General features: G+C 32.6%; 1 protein-coding gene across 10 annotated transcripts in view; it reads right to left on the reverse strand.

Annotated features, from left to right (window-relative positions):
• Positions 1 to 15188, reverse strand: part of GPHN (gephyrin) — a 234562-nt gene that overhangs the window by 49506 nt on the left and 169868 nt on the right. For 4 of the 10 annotated variants that reach the window (XM_081937719.1, XM_081937714.1, XM_081937717.1 and 1 more), the window contains 2 exons: positions 12053 to 12109; positions 3935 to 3976 (listed from right to left, as the gene is read on the reverse strand). The exons of 4 other annotated variants lie outside the window; for them this stretch is intronic. In XM_081937719.1, coding sequence (XP_081793845.1) covers positions 3935 to 3976; positions 12053 to 12109 — 99 coding nt within the window. The remainder of the gene's footprint in view (positions 1 to 3934; positions 3977 to 12052; positions 12110 to 15188) is intronic. 2 more of the 10 variants (XM_081937720.1, XM_081937715.1) reach the window with 1 other exon arrangement.

Below are 15188 nucleotides of genomic sequence, written 5' to 3' on the forward strand. Positions count from 1 at the left end.
TTCATTTTTGGATCTTGCTTATTGTTTCACAAGGCCTCTTTTATAATGTGCTATACTTCACAATATTTGAAAAATATGTATTACCTTTTCAGTGAAAGTTTTAGAAATATAGATCTAACTCCAAATTTTAAGGGCTGTCTGAATAAGAGGTATTAGCACTTTTTAAAAAAAAGGTTGTATGCTCTTTATAATGTATTGTAATTAACATTCTTTATAAATGCCGTACTTAGGAATTGATGCACAGTGCCTACAATTTCTTTTGGTTTGCCTCTTTAATATGACTTTGAAAGAAACATTTACACTATGTATAATTTTGACAGAAGTCCCTTTTTTCTATGCATTTAGGGAACTACTAAATTATTCAAGCATTGATACATGTCTATAAAAAATTATAATAACTACATAACACTCATACCCTTAAGTCCAAATGTTTTTATATAATTTATTATAGTATCCTACAATCTAAACTACAAAATGTTTAATTATGTAGATTAAATGAGCAACCAAGAACTTTTAATAATACAGCTTCTTATGCATTTGCATAAGAAAGTTACATTTCCAAGAATCTGAAAGAACTAATGAGGAAAAAGATCTAAGAAAAATATTAAAAAGTAAGAATAAAGAGAAGTATATGAAAATATAAGAAAAACTAGATGCAAAAGGTATGTATCTAATAATGCAATATTTTTTAAATAATTTTTTAAAATATAAATTTATCGTTCTGTACAAGTCGTGTATCTAAAATGTAACCCATTCTCTATAGACATCTGATGATGCATATGTTCTTTCTTTGGTCTATCTAATGAATATTATTTGAGGAATTTCTCTTACAGAACGATAAATTTATATTTTAAAAAATTATTTAAAAAATATTTTTCTGTTCTAGTTCAAACAAAGCATGAAACTCATTTGAAATGCTTCTTTTCTTCCCAGAACTTCAGTTTCCAGGAAAATCATATTAAAAGATTTATATTCCAAATGTCAGGAAGAGAGAGGAGGGGGAGGGAGGCAGGGAGAGCTGGATTCAAATATTCACTCAAGATGGAACTCAGGTTATTTCTGGCTACTATTGTTTTTCAATGCCTAATTAATTAGGTAAGCTACTGGTCTGGGCACAAAATGAGGGGATATATTAAATATGTCAACTTGAGCCCTCTGAGGAAAAGCAGGATGAATATGTAATTTTTGTTTATTGATACTGACAGATCTGACATTGACTCTTGTGTCCTTTTTAAAATACTGATCTGTCATATACTATTAAGCTCACTCAAACAATGTGTGAAGATTATGGTTTTCCTGTGTTTGTCTTTGGCTTCTATTATTTAGACATATATGGGCAATCACAACTATAAATCCACTAGAGCAGAATGAAATACAACATCATAACCCTAGCTAAATTAATAATAAACTTCCTTTAATCTCCTCATATATTAGGCAACCTATTATTAAGGCTCTTAAGAGATTTTAGGAGATATTTAAAAAGAAAAATAAAGTTTCAGAGTGACAAGATTCAAGTCTACTTTATGAATAAAAGCTGCATGGTATACTATATAGCTCTCCAATGATAGTTCCATTAAAACCAATACCTGCCCATCAAAATAAAAAAAGGGTATTATGTGGCTTCTGCTCTCTACTAGCTGGATGCCAATAATGGATATTTTTATTTACTTAATGTTATGGTCAAAGACTAAAGCAAATATAGCAAAGACAGGAAGAAACTATAGAATGAGACCAAAATATACAATCAAAGTTATTAAGATAGCTGAACAGATGCCTAAGTTATTCAGTAATTTTCATAGAAATTAGCCATCTTCTGATCTCAGGAGGAACTTACAACAGAAAATAATTAATTATTTCAATTGTTCACTGCAAGCAATGGACAATATGCATGTGATGTATGACTAAGCAGTGCATTCCCAGCCATGTAGATGTGTGTATAATGAGGTAAGGGTGTAAGTAGGACATTGGTGACAGAGGCTAAAATATTTTCCAAACAGACTTTTACATTGTTTATGGGCCACTATTCTATACTTTGAGAAGAATGGTATAATGACTTTTTGTATTACAATTTGGTACATCTGCTATATCTTCAAGTAAAAAAAAAAAACAGTATGCCACAATATATAACTAAAACTCAAGAAAGCTAAGGGGAGGTGTTTTATTCTTCCCAAACTATTTATTATATAACACCATTAAACTTTTTCATAATGGTTGGGTTAAGCATCCAACATATTTATTTTTATTTTATTTATTTATATCCCACTTTTATTATTTTTACAAATAACTCAAAATATCCAATACACCTTCATTCTAATTTTCCACACAGCAACAATCTTGAAATGAGGTTTCAACTGAGAGAGGGTGATTGGCTGTAACATGTATCACTGCTAATCTTATGATGCATACACCAGATATAATAGTAAAATTCAAGCACTGTAATAACTGTTGCTTTTATATGAGCATTGTGAATTTCTATGTTGGAATTGGCAGCAAAAGCACTCAAGATATAAAGTGCTATACCATGTTAAATGAAGAGGAGTTAACATAAATTGCCTGGTATTGAACACTGTTTTAATATATTCACTTATGATAGGAACAAATAAACTCATTAACAAAAGATTGCTATTACATCTACAATTAAGAGTTCTAAAATTAGTAGTGTCTGGATAGATGGGTTAAGTTTCATCTCAGTGGGGTCCCAAAATGGTACCTTCTATTGACTCCTATGGACTACTACTAAGTCATACTGGTAGACAATCCAGACATCTTTTTCTAGAGATTTTCTAATTCACTGGAATTTTATATATTATAATGTATCTGTTTTCCATCCTATGGCCCTTCCTGATAATATGAAACCCCACATTTTCAATTCATCGTTACCCGGTGCATCTCCTGACCTTCTCTGTCTCCATAAAGAAATGAATAAGTGAGCAGATATTTAAACACAGGGTAGATTGATGGATAATTTATTGTGACATGGCTAAATATCTTGCAAGATGTCGAGCACGGCAGCAGGCTTTGTTAGAATGAAAAAAAAAAAGACTTGAGAATAATAACTTTGGAAATGTTCTCTGTGTTTGCAAAATTGCATGCAGAAAGTATTTGTATACCTGAAAGGAAAAATGCAGCGAGATCTTCGACATTATTTTTATAGTAATCATTTTGTGACGATGTTGGATGCATGATAAATTTGTTAGTACAAAACTCTTCCAGAACAGTATTAAATAAAAGAAATCTTTCCATTCTTTTCACTCCAATAATAGTTATCCCTATCCCTTCTGGGAGAGGGGGCGGTCTATAAGCGCTAAAATAAATAAATCAGGGAAGCATGATTTATGGATCCTTCTAGAAAATTCCAGTTATTGAAAAGCTTCTTCCAATATTTGCATTCCACTGAATAAGTGTAAATGAAAGAGCAATTCTTTCACTTTTACTCCACTCTCATTTATGAAACAGATAAAACTTCAAACTCATACATGGAAATATAATTATTGAACTCTGTGATCTATTTCTGAAAGACCTGACTATTAAAAAATCCAACAAACAAACATTTAATTAATTAATTTCAGTGAATTATGTGGCCACCCATCTCACAGCAGTGACTGTGGATGGGTTACAAAATGATATAGTACTTATTGACTTTCTGCATAAAAACTTTTCTTTTAAAAAACTGCACAGAATTTTGGTTTGTACGTAATTATACAATATTATTATAAACTATAAAAATGCTGCAATTAAAAATTGTTCTGTGATTAAGTGGTTGATTGGTATTTAGGCTGGACATGGTTGCAAGGTGAGCATGCATAATAAATCCCACAAGGTGATTTTTCTCTCTCTCACTTCTGCATGGGGAAGACCAAATGAAATAAATTAATTAAATCAAAGGGTGATGAATGAAGAAACTGTACTATGAAAGAACACGTGCAAAGTATACCTCAGAAACACTATAGGTGGATGAGCACGAAGGGAGCCGAGCCTGGTTATGCAGTGGGGAAAAGAAAACATTGTTAAAAAAGAGGTGATGACATAGTAAGGGTCTTAAAATGTTTTCTGTTTAGGTGGTTCCTAGATTTCGGATATAAAAATATTTTGAAGACTAAGCCATTTAAGATAGTGAAAAGTCAGGAGTCTGGTAGCAGTTTTTCTGACAAACAATTGTATTAAAAGGCATACATTTTCATGAGCGGCAGCTCACTTAATCAAATACATAAAGTGGTTAATTGGTGCAATTTAGAGTGTTTTTTTTAAATCACAGACTAAGATGGCTTTCCATCTACAATGGCATTTAAAGTAGAATATTTAAATATGAATATTTTAGAACTGTAATTATATATAATTCAATTGTTAATTCATAATTGTAACAAATACGGACTTTCAAAATGTGTGCTAAATTCCATAAAATTTACTTTAAATTTTATTTGAACAAGTTGTGTGAACTAATCCGAATTTTTTAAAGAAGTGAGCTATTAGAAAACGATAAATGAATCTCATTTTTGCAAAAGCAAATCCCACTTATTTGACAGAAAGCATTTTTGGTAAATAGAACAGCAGTTCTAATTTCTCCATAAACTCCTCTTTATGAATCAACCAAAGCATTTTATGTCTTCTTATGTTCAGTTCAGGACAAGGTTCACATAATCCAAAATATTTTTTCCAATAATCCAAGCAACTTGGTTATATCATTGGCTGATGTTTTCTTCTATCTATTTGTGGAGCTAAACAAGTATATTCCAGTGCATACAAACTCAATTCATATATAATCACTGCTTACTATGACATGCCTGGAATTACCATGGTCACATTTTCTTACATGCACACTCGCACTCAAACAAATGCTTTCGGGTACTTTGTGCTAGTTTGTTGATAAAGTTAGAAATAATTGAGTTATCACAATAAGGTTTCTCACAGAAAGAAAGGATGGGCTGGCTTTATAGATGGTGTGTTAAAGGATTCAGTAAGGACTCTGGGCAGAAGAAAGGTAGAGAAAGATTGGAGGGTTGGAATGGAGATAATAGTGAGTAACTAAATCAGATTAGACAACTCTGATTGTTGAAGTTGGGTTACTGATTTTTGTGAAGAACAATGAGCAACACTATTTTGTACTCCTGAGAGTTCTTGTTTGAAAGCAGTTCTGGAAACAACTGCTGAAGGGAGCTGCTGGGCACTGTGTGGAGAATCATGTAGAAGACCAGAAAGGGAAGAACTTCATAGGGACATGTCCACCCAATGCAGGAAACTCTTGATGGAGGTAAAAATGATGGACACAAGGAAGTACAAATGTTTTACTAGGCAGAGAAAAGATAGCTACATGACGGAGAGACAGAAAAATTCCACCTATCTCTGGAAACCCTCCCTTTTTATTATTATTAGAAAGGAGTTAAGGCTCATATTTGTTTTATTTATTTGTCAATTTCAGGTATTTCCCATCTCACCCTTATTATCATGTTAAACTGATACTATAGCTGGTAGTGTGTGTGTGTGTACGTGTGTACGTGTGTGTTTTGAGTTACTTTAGGCTCCAATCTTGAATACAGACAAAAACTTACAATTTAAAAGGCTTTGTTGTTTCATTTTTTCTAAGACTTGAATGAAAGGGAAGAATTCACAGTGGAATGCAATTCTGTTAGATTGTTATCAGGTGAGACTAAGAAAATGAAACTTCTTGCCGCGTATTTAGGCTAAAAACCTCAAAGAGATTTCTTGTATTGAATTTTGTCAAATCCTATAAACCCAAAAGCTGTTCCAGCTGTTTCCAAATATGGAAAGGGAAGAATCATAATGACTAAAATTTACAAACATTGTTCTGTGTATAATTTAATTAGGCAATATAGGAATATTATTTTGTGAAGTCTGACAAAGTTTGAAGCCAGGCTTTGTGAAGTTTGTACAATTGGTGTGACATATAAAACTACATACCAATTTCTGCACCTTTGATTAAATTTTGAGTAATTATATGTTATTTATTTGATCTATAAAAATGTTAGGTGACTAATATGTGATGACATACTTGAATCGAAAAGGAAACATTTTAAGGGATAAGGGCAAAATGTAAAACTCACTACTAGAATAGAAAGGAGACGTGCTCACAGTAATGCCTATCTATTCAGAAGGTATGTGTTTACAAGATAGTGCTGGGATGCTACGGCATTATTGGCTATCTTTCATGCTTGTGAATATCTCAATGTAGTCAGCAATGGATCAATGTTTGATTACATTGGGGACGGGGAGTGGTTGCAAGATCCTTCTGTAAAGATTATTTGAAGCCTCAGTGGGATGAGAAATATACTGTAGGCTTTAAGTTGTGTGGGGGAGATGTATTTCTATTCTAAGGAGGATAAGAGTGTTTTCTTTTTTTTAAGCGAAGTAGCTGCAACTAACTGACAGTTTGGATATGCTTAGCAATCTGACTACTTTTCTATTCGTACATCTGACCAAAATTATATAGGAAAATTATTAAATAATGAAAGAGAAGGTAGTGATAACCAACTCCAGAGATGATTCTGATGAACTCATCCCTCTCCTGTCCACCCCACTCCACAAGATTACTACTACAATCCTGTGGGAAGGATCCCTAAAGACAGAAGGGAAAAGGTAATTTCCCTGACCAAGGTATCTGCTCAGATAAACTCTTCCCATAACTACAGTAAGGAGTTTTCTTATGGGAAGAATTCTATATTTTTTTAAAAAAAACATTTACTCGATTTATAATTTTTATATTGAATGTTAGCTGTCTTGAGAGCTAAGAGTATCGTTATCCTGGAAATTGGAAGATAATATCAATCTACTGAAACTTCTGGGAATTTTGCTTAACCCCTCAAATTATTATTCCCGCACTCCTCTATCTGTGAGGTATAAAGCTGCAGTGAATCTCTATAGGGAATAGCTGAGAGAGTTCATTTTGAGAACTGGATAGAGACTTACCAACAGGCAAACAACATAAATATTCTAAATTCCATTAAAGTAAGGAAATTTATAACACTAAAGTTGACATTTTGGAATGAATTAGGTCAAACAACCTGGATAACAACCTGAATGAAGTGAGGATGGCTCATATACAGTTCATATGATTCCTGAATACAGTGTTGTTTATAAAAGTTATCTCAATAGGCAGAAGCATTCATTCATTCATTCATTTTACCCCATAGTTCTGTTGAACCTTGGAAGCAAACATAATAATAATAATAAAATCTTGGTTAAGGATTAAAAGAAAAGAAAAAAAAGGAAAGAATAGATGGTAAACTAAAAAATCTCTCCAGTGAATGAGATACATCTCACTTCCATTATCATTTCAGTCAGTCAACAAGATAGTAAATTGAGATGATGCCTTCTCAATTTATAAGTGCTCTTGGAAGGGCATGGATTTAAACTACTCTCGAAAGATCATCAGCACATCTAATTTCAACTGGGAAGCTGCTTCAAATGATAAGTGCTGGAAACCTAAGGTAGTGCCTCCTAGTTCATCTCCTCTCATTTTCCAAGAAGGGCATTTTTAACTATATTCTTAATTGTTGGTAGGCAACTTTCTAGTTGAGGAATGCAATTCCAGGATACCTAACTGCCAAATCATATAGAAATCTGGAGTTATCTTAGCTTTATGCCTTAGGCATAAAAAGGAGGCCTCAGCTATACAGAAGTGAGGAACCTTTTCAGACAATTCATAAGTGTTAAAATTTAGTGCAATTTTGCAATCATGAAGAATTCCATTTTTTAGAGGCATTTTTATTTATTTTGTGGGGCTACAGGCACTATTAAAGATACAAAATATGTCCTGGATCCAGATTGTCATTTCAGGACTATTGTGATGCTCTCTTCGATTATTTTTTCTTGAAATAATCTCCAAGTGTAACCAAATAGATAGGCTTCTGTTACAAGTTTCTTCACAATACTCGCAGACCTCTTACTGCCTGGTGATGATGATGTGCTTTAAAGTTGGTCTTAACTCTTAGCCACTTCATAATCTTTTTCAGGATCTAAATGCCTATACATTGTATAAAATTGTGATTTATAACTCTATAAGTATTTTATTTATTCATTCATCAAATTTATATGGCCATGCATTTCACAAACAAGGGATTTTGGCCAGCGTATTGCTGAACTACAATTCCTAGCTTCCTTGACCGCTGGCTGTAACTGTAGTTTTGTTTCCAAATTACCTTAATTGTAGGGAGATGGTTTGCCACCATGTTTTTTCAAAAATTTAAATATACCTTTAAATCTCAAATCTCTGATCAAAATGTGGAGTAGCTTAATATCATTATTTTTATAATTGTTGCTATATACTCCTACCAGATATAAGATTTTGGAGAAGTTCTAACATCAAAATAACATATGCCAAAAATCAGGATCAATACTAAAATTTTCTGTTTGTGTTTATCAATACTATAAATATTAGAAAAATAATTTGGAAATTATATTTCACAGAAGAAATTTCTGACAGAGACTTTTATGATCACATAGAGTTAGTTCAATGTTAAATTAACAAATAAAATTATCTAACACTCACATATTTTCATTACGTTGCTATTCTAGACACAAATCTGTGATGTGATCAATAAATACACAATGAATAAATTGAATGAATGAATAAGATGGGCTTTTTTGTAAAATAGGAGGCATATAATTAGAGGAAATATGGTCCTGATTAAACTAGTTCTGTCCCAGTTTATTTCATCTATGAAGTTAAAATTTTAACTTGTAAGATTTGGGCCACAATGGTAATTACATAGAGGTATGTGTTTCCTTCAGCCAGTATTATTTTTCCAATTGATTGACGAATGGTAAACATAATAGACTCAAACTGCTTTTCCATTGAATAGGAAAAACCTATATAAAGGCTGGGGGGCAATAAAGAGAAATAAAATAATATAGTAGACATAATGTGTAGTAATCAGGCATGACATACTTATTAAATTGTAAAGCTCTAGATGTGAAACATGAAATATCACAAAAGTGCATATGATTTAAGTTTACTTCTGAGATGTTATATATTATCTAGTATTCACATAATCTACTTACTGTCTTAGTCCCATTCAATTATTCTCCAGATATCTTATAATTTATAACTTCAGGGGACATGACTACTGCCACTCCCAGTTAGATATTGGTTTTGGTGCAACGAAGCTGAAGGAAAGCAGCTTCAAAAAAACTGGGCTAGCTTATTTATTTTTGAATTAGGAAATGATTGCACACCACAGTTGAATTTGGAGACAAAAAGTGATTTTTTAAAATAGCAGTGAGCCCAGAAAGTAACTAACGGTCAATCATTTAGGGAAAAAAAATCATTTTATGGTATAAAACCCGAATTAGAAAAGGAAACAGAAAAGGGGAAAGAAAAAGTGGAAGAATGATGGGATGAGAAAACAAACTAATCACATTTGGTATTACCAGCCAGCAAAAGTTTATTAAAAATAATTCACCGAGTGAAATCGTACATTTACTCGGAGAGAGCATCCTTTGACATTCCCATCTAGGTGATCTCTGAGCTCCTCCAGCTTTCGATGGAGCTATATGTAAACATCAGAAAATGAATTGAAAAAGCCACCTATTGCCTTTTCATTTTCTTTCTTTCCATTTTTTTAAAAAAAAGTGATGATACAGGGCAACACATTTCCCATAATGTAATTTGTAATACATGTAGCATAATACAAAAAGATTAGCCTTTTGTTAAGATAAAAATCATTTGGTTAAAATAGCAGCTATTTTTAAAAGTGTAGACGTTAGTAAATACATATATTTATAGCTACTGATACACTTCACAATAATCATATATTGATTTCTAACCATCAGAGTGCTAAACATTTTCAGAACATTTTAAAAATAGAGTCCTCATACAATTTCTATAATAATAAGATTTCTGAGTAATTATCTTTATTTCATCCTTGTGTTTTGGATCTATGCCAATAAATTCAAAAACAAAAATATGAACTTTAAAATACTTCATTCATATTTTAGCAAGAATGTATACATGTCTAAAAATGCAATTTGGAGACTGAGTTCTCATTGGTTGTTTAATGTGGATTTATTTATAATGGCTAACCTATTAAATACACTGTTTGGCATTGTTTATTTATTTATATAAAGCATCAATTAATGTACACAATGTATACCTCAATTGCATTACAGTTTTAATTCTTTGAAAGAAGAATCCCTAGAGAAAGACATAGAGGAATGTAATATTATCATTAGTAAAAGTATAATAGCATTTTTATATTCATTTTCATTTGATTATTTTTTGGAATTGAATATGGGAAACAAATACATAATTACAACTTTGTCTTCCCCCTCCTTATGCTCAGTGCAATGACACTTTTACAGAGAGCAACTCTATTGAGCAGTATTAAGAGAAATAGTAAGATGGCTTGTCTTGGAATAAAGGCGATACACACACACCACACACACAAAATAAAATAATTTTCAAGACAGAAAGCTGAGATGGCAAGAAAGTGCAAAAAACAACAGAAAGAACTTAGTGATCCATGTGGTGCAAAACACAGTTGAAGTAATAAAGTGAAACGCTTCAAAGTTTATAAATAATAATTACCTATTTATACTGCTGAATATTGTCAAGAAAACTATGCTGTGAGCTTTCAGCATTTTTATAATCCAAGATATTAAACATTTTTCCATTACATTCACTGATTTGTTAGCCAGCTCTATAAGAATGTATAAGTTAACATATCTTAATATGATATACCACACAATACAATACAATAGCAGAGTTGGAAGGGACCTTGGAGGTCTTCTAGTCCAACACCCTGCCTCGGCAGGAAACCCTATACCGTTTCAGGCAAATGGCTATCCAACATCTTCTTAAAGACTTCCAGTGTTGGGGCATTCACAACTTCTGGAGGCAAGCTGTTCCACTGATTAATTGTTCTGTCAGGAAATTTCTCCTCAGTTCTAAGTTGCTTCTCTCCTTGATTAGTTTCCACCCATTGCTTCTTGTTCTACCCTCAGGTGCCTTGGAGAATAGTTTGACTCCCTCTTCTTTGTGGCAACCACTGAGATATTGGAACACTGCTATCATGTCTCCCCTAGTCCTTCTTTCTAATAAACTAGACATACCCAGTTCCTGCAACCGTTCTTCATATGTTTTAGTCTCCAGTCCCCTAATCATCTTTGTTGCTCTTCTCTGCACTCTTTATAGAGTCTCCACATCTTTTCTCCATCATGGTGACCAAAACTGAATGCAGTATTCCAAGTGTGGCCTTACCAAGGCATTATAAAGTGGTATTAACACTTCACGTGATCTTGATTCTATCCCTGTTTATGCAGTGTAGAACTGTGTTGGCTTTTTTGGCAACTGCTGCACACTGCTGGCTCATATTCAAATGGTTGTCCACTAGGACTCCAAGATCCCTCTCAAGATGGAGATTAGTTTAGTAATGTCTAATATTTAATTTAAAAGGGAATTCATTCAAAGAAATATCACAAAATCTTTATTTTTCATTTAAATGAATGTAGAAAAATGTGTCCGAGTTTGTCTAATTTATTAATACATAAGTACTTTTGAAGAATAAAACCTAAGGACACTAATAGAAAACAACTGAGTTGACTTTCGAACTGAAGAAAAAATCTTGTGTCCATTTAGATACACTTGAAAGTGCATCCATTTAAACTATCTGTTTCCACTTAAAAGGAATCAGAGTAACTCCTTTACTGCAATTAAATAAATTTAAGAAGATGGTAGATTATGCCTCAGAATCCTTCTCAACCTAGGATGAATAGAATTTGCTACTTTGCTATCTGAAGTGTTCATGATTCTAATCCAAAAATAGGTTAAGGAAGCTAATTACTTTTGCAGAGGTACAGTATGATTCAGAAATAATAGTTTGGCAACTTTCCTTTAGCTAACTGAGTTATGATGGCTCTTGTATAGCACAGAAACAAATAAAAAGTGATCCCATAGTGATTAAAAAAAGTGAAATAAAAATAAGTGGAATGGTGAGAAATATCGAAGCCCCTCCCTCTTCCTTCCCTCCCCACTCCCTGTAAAAAAAATGTGTAGGCTATAGAAGAAAACTTGCAAAATAAAATTTAGAAACATATTTACTTTGAGGGATCCAACTCTACTAGCAACTCCTTTGCTTTCATCCGGGCGTCTAATTTGCTACAATGAGGGAAGATGGATAAAAGAGACAGAAGAATAAAGAAAAAGTAAACTTAAAAAAATTTCCACACAGTCAGTTAGCAGTGCATGCAAGACATTACTTTGACTTTCTGACAAACTTCTAGGGAACAAGGACACAGACTCTTATTTCTGGATCACATGATGACTCGTTTGCTGAGTTCTTTCTTTTTTCTAACGATACAGGTACTGAAATTGTACACACTGTACTTACTAATTATTGTTTTAATAACACATAGAATGCCGCAAGAGTCTGGATTTGATTCATGAAGCATTGACAGAAATGTAGCTGAAATGTATGAAATTGTGCCATATGCTATATAATTTAAGCACAGACCCGAGAAACCTGCTATTGTAGATTGAACACTTAGCCCTGTTAAATATCATGTGTGATAATTGACAGAATAATATACAGCTGCCCCATGTTAAAAAAAAAAAGAAAATATCAGCCACTTAGTTCCCAGTTGAATAATTTTGCTGCCCAGCCAGAAAATTTTAATGCCATACCAAATGCCAAGACACATCTATTTTTTTACTACTAGCCTCATTGTATCCTACACTGTGCAAAGCAATTAAGAAATGTTTATCAAGAAGTTGGATTTTTAACAAGAAAGTTGAAAACTAAATAGAAAAATATGCATACATACATCTATACATCCATCCATACATACATACACACACACACACACACACAGAGCATAGAATTTTTATTGCATTTGTTTTGATAACATTTTGGAAACAACCCTCCCCCTGCAAAGTCTAAAGGCTAACATTTTGTATGGTATATCACAACTTGACGAAGTTAAGCCTACATAAAAATGTTGAAACATTCCCACTGGAATGAGATGGTTAACTAATAAGGTAGCATAATACCAAAACCATAAGTTGATCTTGAATTCTAGAATTTCTGAGAATATTTTGACAAAGTAGAAAATTACAATCAAAAATGAAGTTCATATTTCATAAGAGGATAAAAAGAAAGCTGAACCAGTTTTGCTCACTAATAATAAATAGGGAGATAGGGACTCCAATCATTCAACTAAACAACTTATGAGGGATTTTTTCTGATTTAGTATTTCTGTGCCTTAATTCCTCATTTATAAAACTGAAGTATTTAATCATGTATATCTTGATTACATACTAATAGACTATGGATATATGCAAGGAATAAGATGAAAAAGAAATTCAGAAGTGAAAAGCTTCATTGTTTTATTTCAATACTACTTCCTTAATTTCTCTTGTTCAAGGATAATTATATTAAAGAATATAGAATGGATGTAATTCAATATTTATTTACAAAGAACTATACACTACAATTATACATGTACACAATGGGACTCATATTGAAAGAATATCAGTTTTTAAATAAAAAAATTCCACTTGCGATAAAGCGATAAAAATATATAGGTATTTGCACTGAAGCCTCAAAATATGAAAAGGCTGAAGATTGTATTCCAAAAGTAAATTGATCCATTAATGTACTATTTTTCATTACTAATTTGGATGTATGTCAAGTTAAAAGAAATAACACACCACTGTTTTGATAACACCAAGTTACAGGGCCTCAGATCTTGCAAATGAATGAAAGGCACATGGCCTCTGCCATCTAAAATAGAAAATAAAGACTTCAGTAAAAGATGATTTGGAAAGCAGAGGATGAATTTCCCTAAATTAGGGATAGAAAATGTATTCATAATTTTCTAGAGTTCTGCACTTAAAATGTTACTAACTGCAAATGTACATGAAAACATGAAACTCAGTGAAAGCATAGGGACAAGACAGATAGAGGAAAAATAATGTAAGAATTACTTACCTTTAAGATAAAATTTTATGTTACATCTACTTCTGCATACCGTAGCACTCCTTCATTTTGTATCCTGTTAACTGGTTAGTCTCCTTTATTAGAGTTGTAAACCATTGATTACCATTGTTTTGCTAGCTATGGTCATTTGCTGCTAATTTATTCCAGATGCCACCAAAAGACCGAAAACGATAGAAAAAGTTCAACCACTCTTTTCCTTCTCTGTTGCATCATCAGTGATGAAAATGGCAGTAAATCATCATCTTTCTCTCCAAGGCAATGGATGAGGGTTTAAGAATGATTAATGCCCCAATTGCTTCTTTTCAAATGTCAGTCAATACTAAAATGTATGCAGTTCAGAACAGGAAATCTCAACTAGAAAAACATGGGATTCTGACACATTCATAACATTGGAAAAAGCTAATAAGGTCTTGTAGACTTAGAAACTTATTCTTGTCATTTTAATTTGTTCATTCATAGATTAGTAGAATGTACTTAACATGGTTGTCTGATCTGTTAGAGAAAATCTATAACAGGGAATATTAACCCGAGAGAGAAAGGCAAAATTAAACATGATTAATCTTGAATGACTCTTCTAGATGACCAAAAATACATGTATAAAATAGGATGTTTTCTCATGAAAAAAAGGAACCTATAATTTTAGGATTTTTTTGGTCTTAGATTAAACAAAAATCTAATACAGATAGTTCTCGCTTACTAACCTCTTATTCACCACCATTTGAGATTATAACTGTGCTGAAAAAGAAGATTTATGGGTCCTCAAAGTTGATGCCATTGGAGCATCCCCATGGTCACATGATTGTGATTTGGATGCTTGGCAACTGGCACACATTTACGATAGTTGCAGCATCCCAGTGTCATGCGATTGCCATTGCAAATTTTCACAGGCAATGGAGAAACTAGGAAGAAGTTGCAAGTTGCGGTCATGTGATCTTGCATTATTGACCCAGGTGATTCACTTAATGACTACAGCCAGAAATGATGTAATAAATTGGCATGGTCACATTTCACTTAAGGAACATGATAGTAACAAAGTTGCCAATCGCAATTGCAGTGAATGAGTACTACCTGTATGAGATTAGATAGACACAAGATATTTAAGATTCTATTCATAGTCTGGGATGACTATATTTTTTACTGTCCATTAATTGTTGACATCTCTTGAAATCTTATATTATTATATCATTTTCAACAGAGCGATAGCAACTCTTAGCTCTTATTAATAGTGTGCTTTTGCTT

Source organism: Natrix helvetica (genome assembly GCF_964273705.1).
Source record: "Natrix helvetica genome assembly, chromosome: 1".
NCBI classification, from domain to species: Eukaryota; Metazoa; Chordata; class Lepidosauria; order Squamata; family Natricidae; genus Natrix; species Natrix helvetica.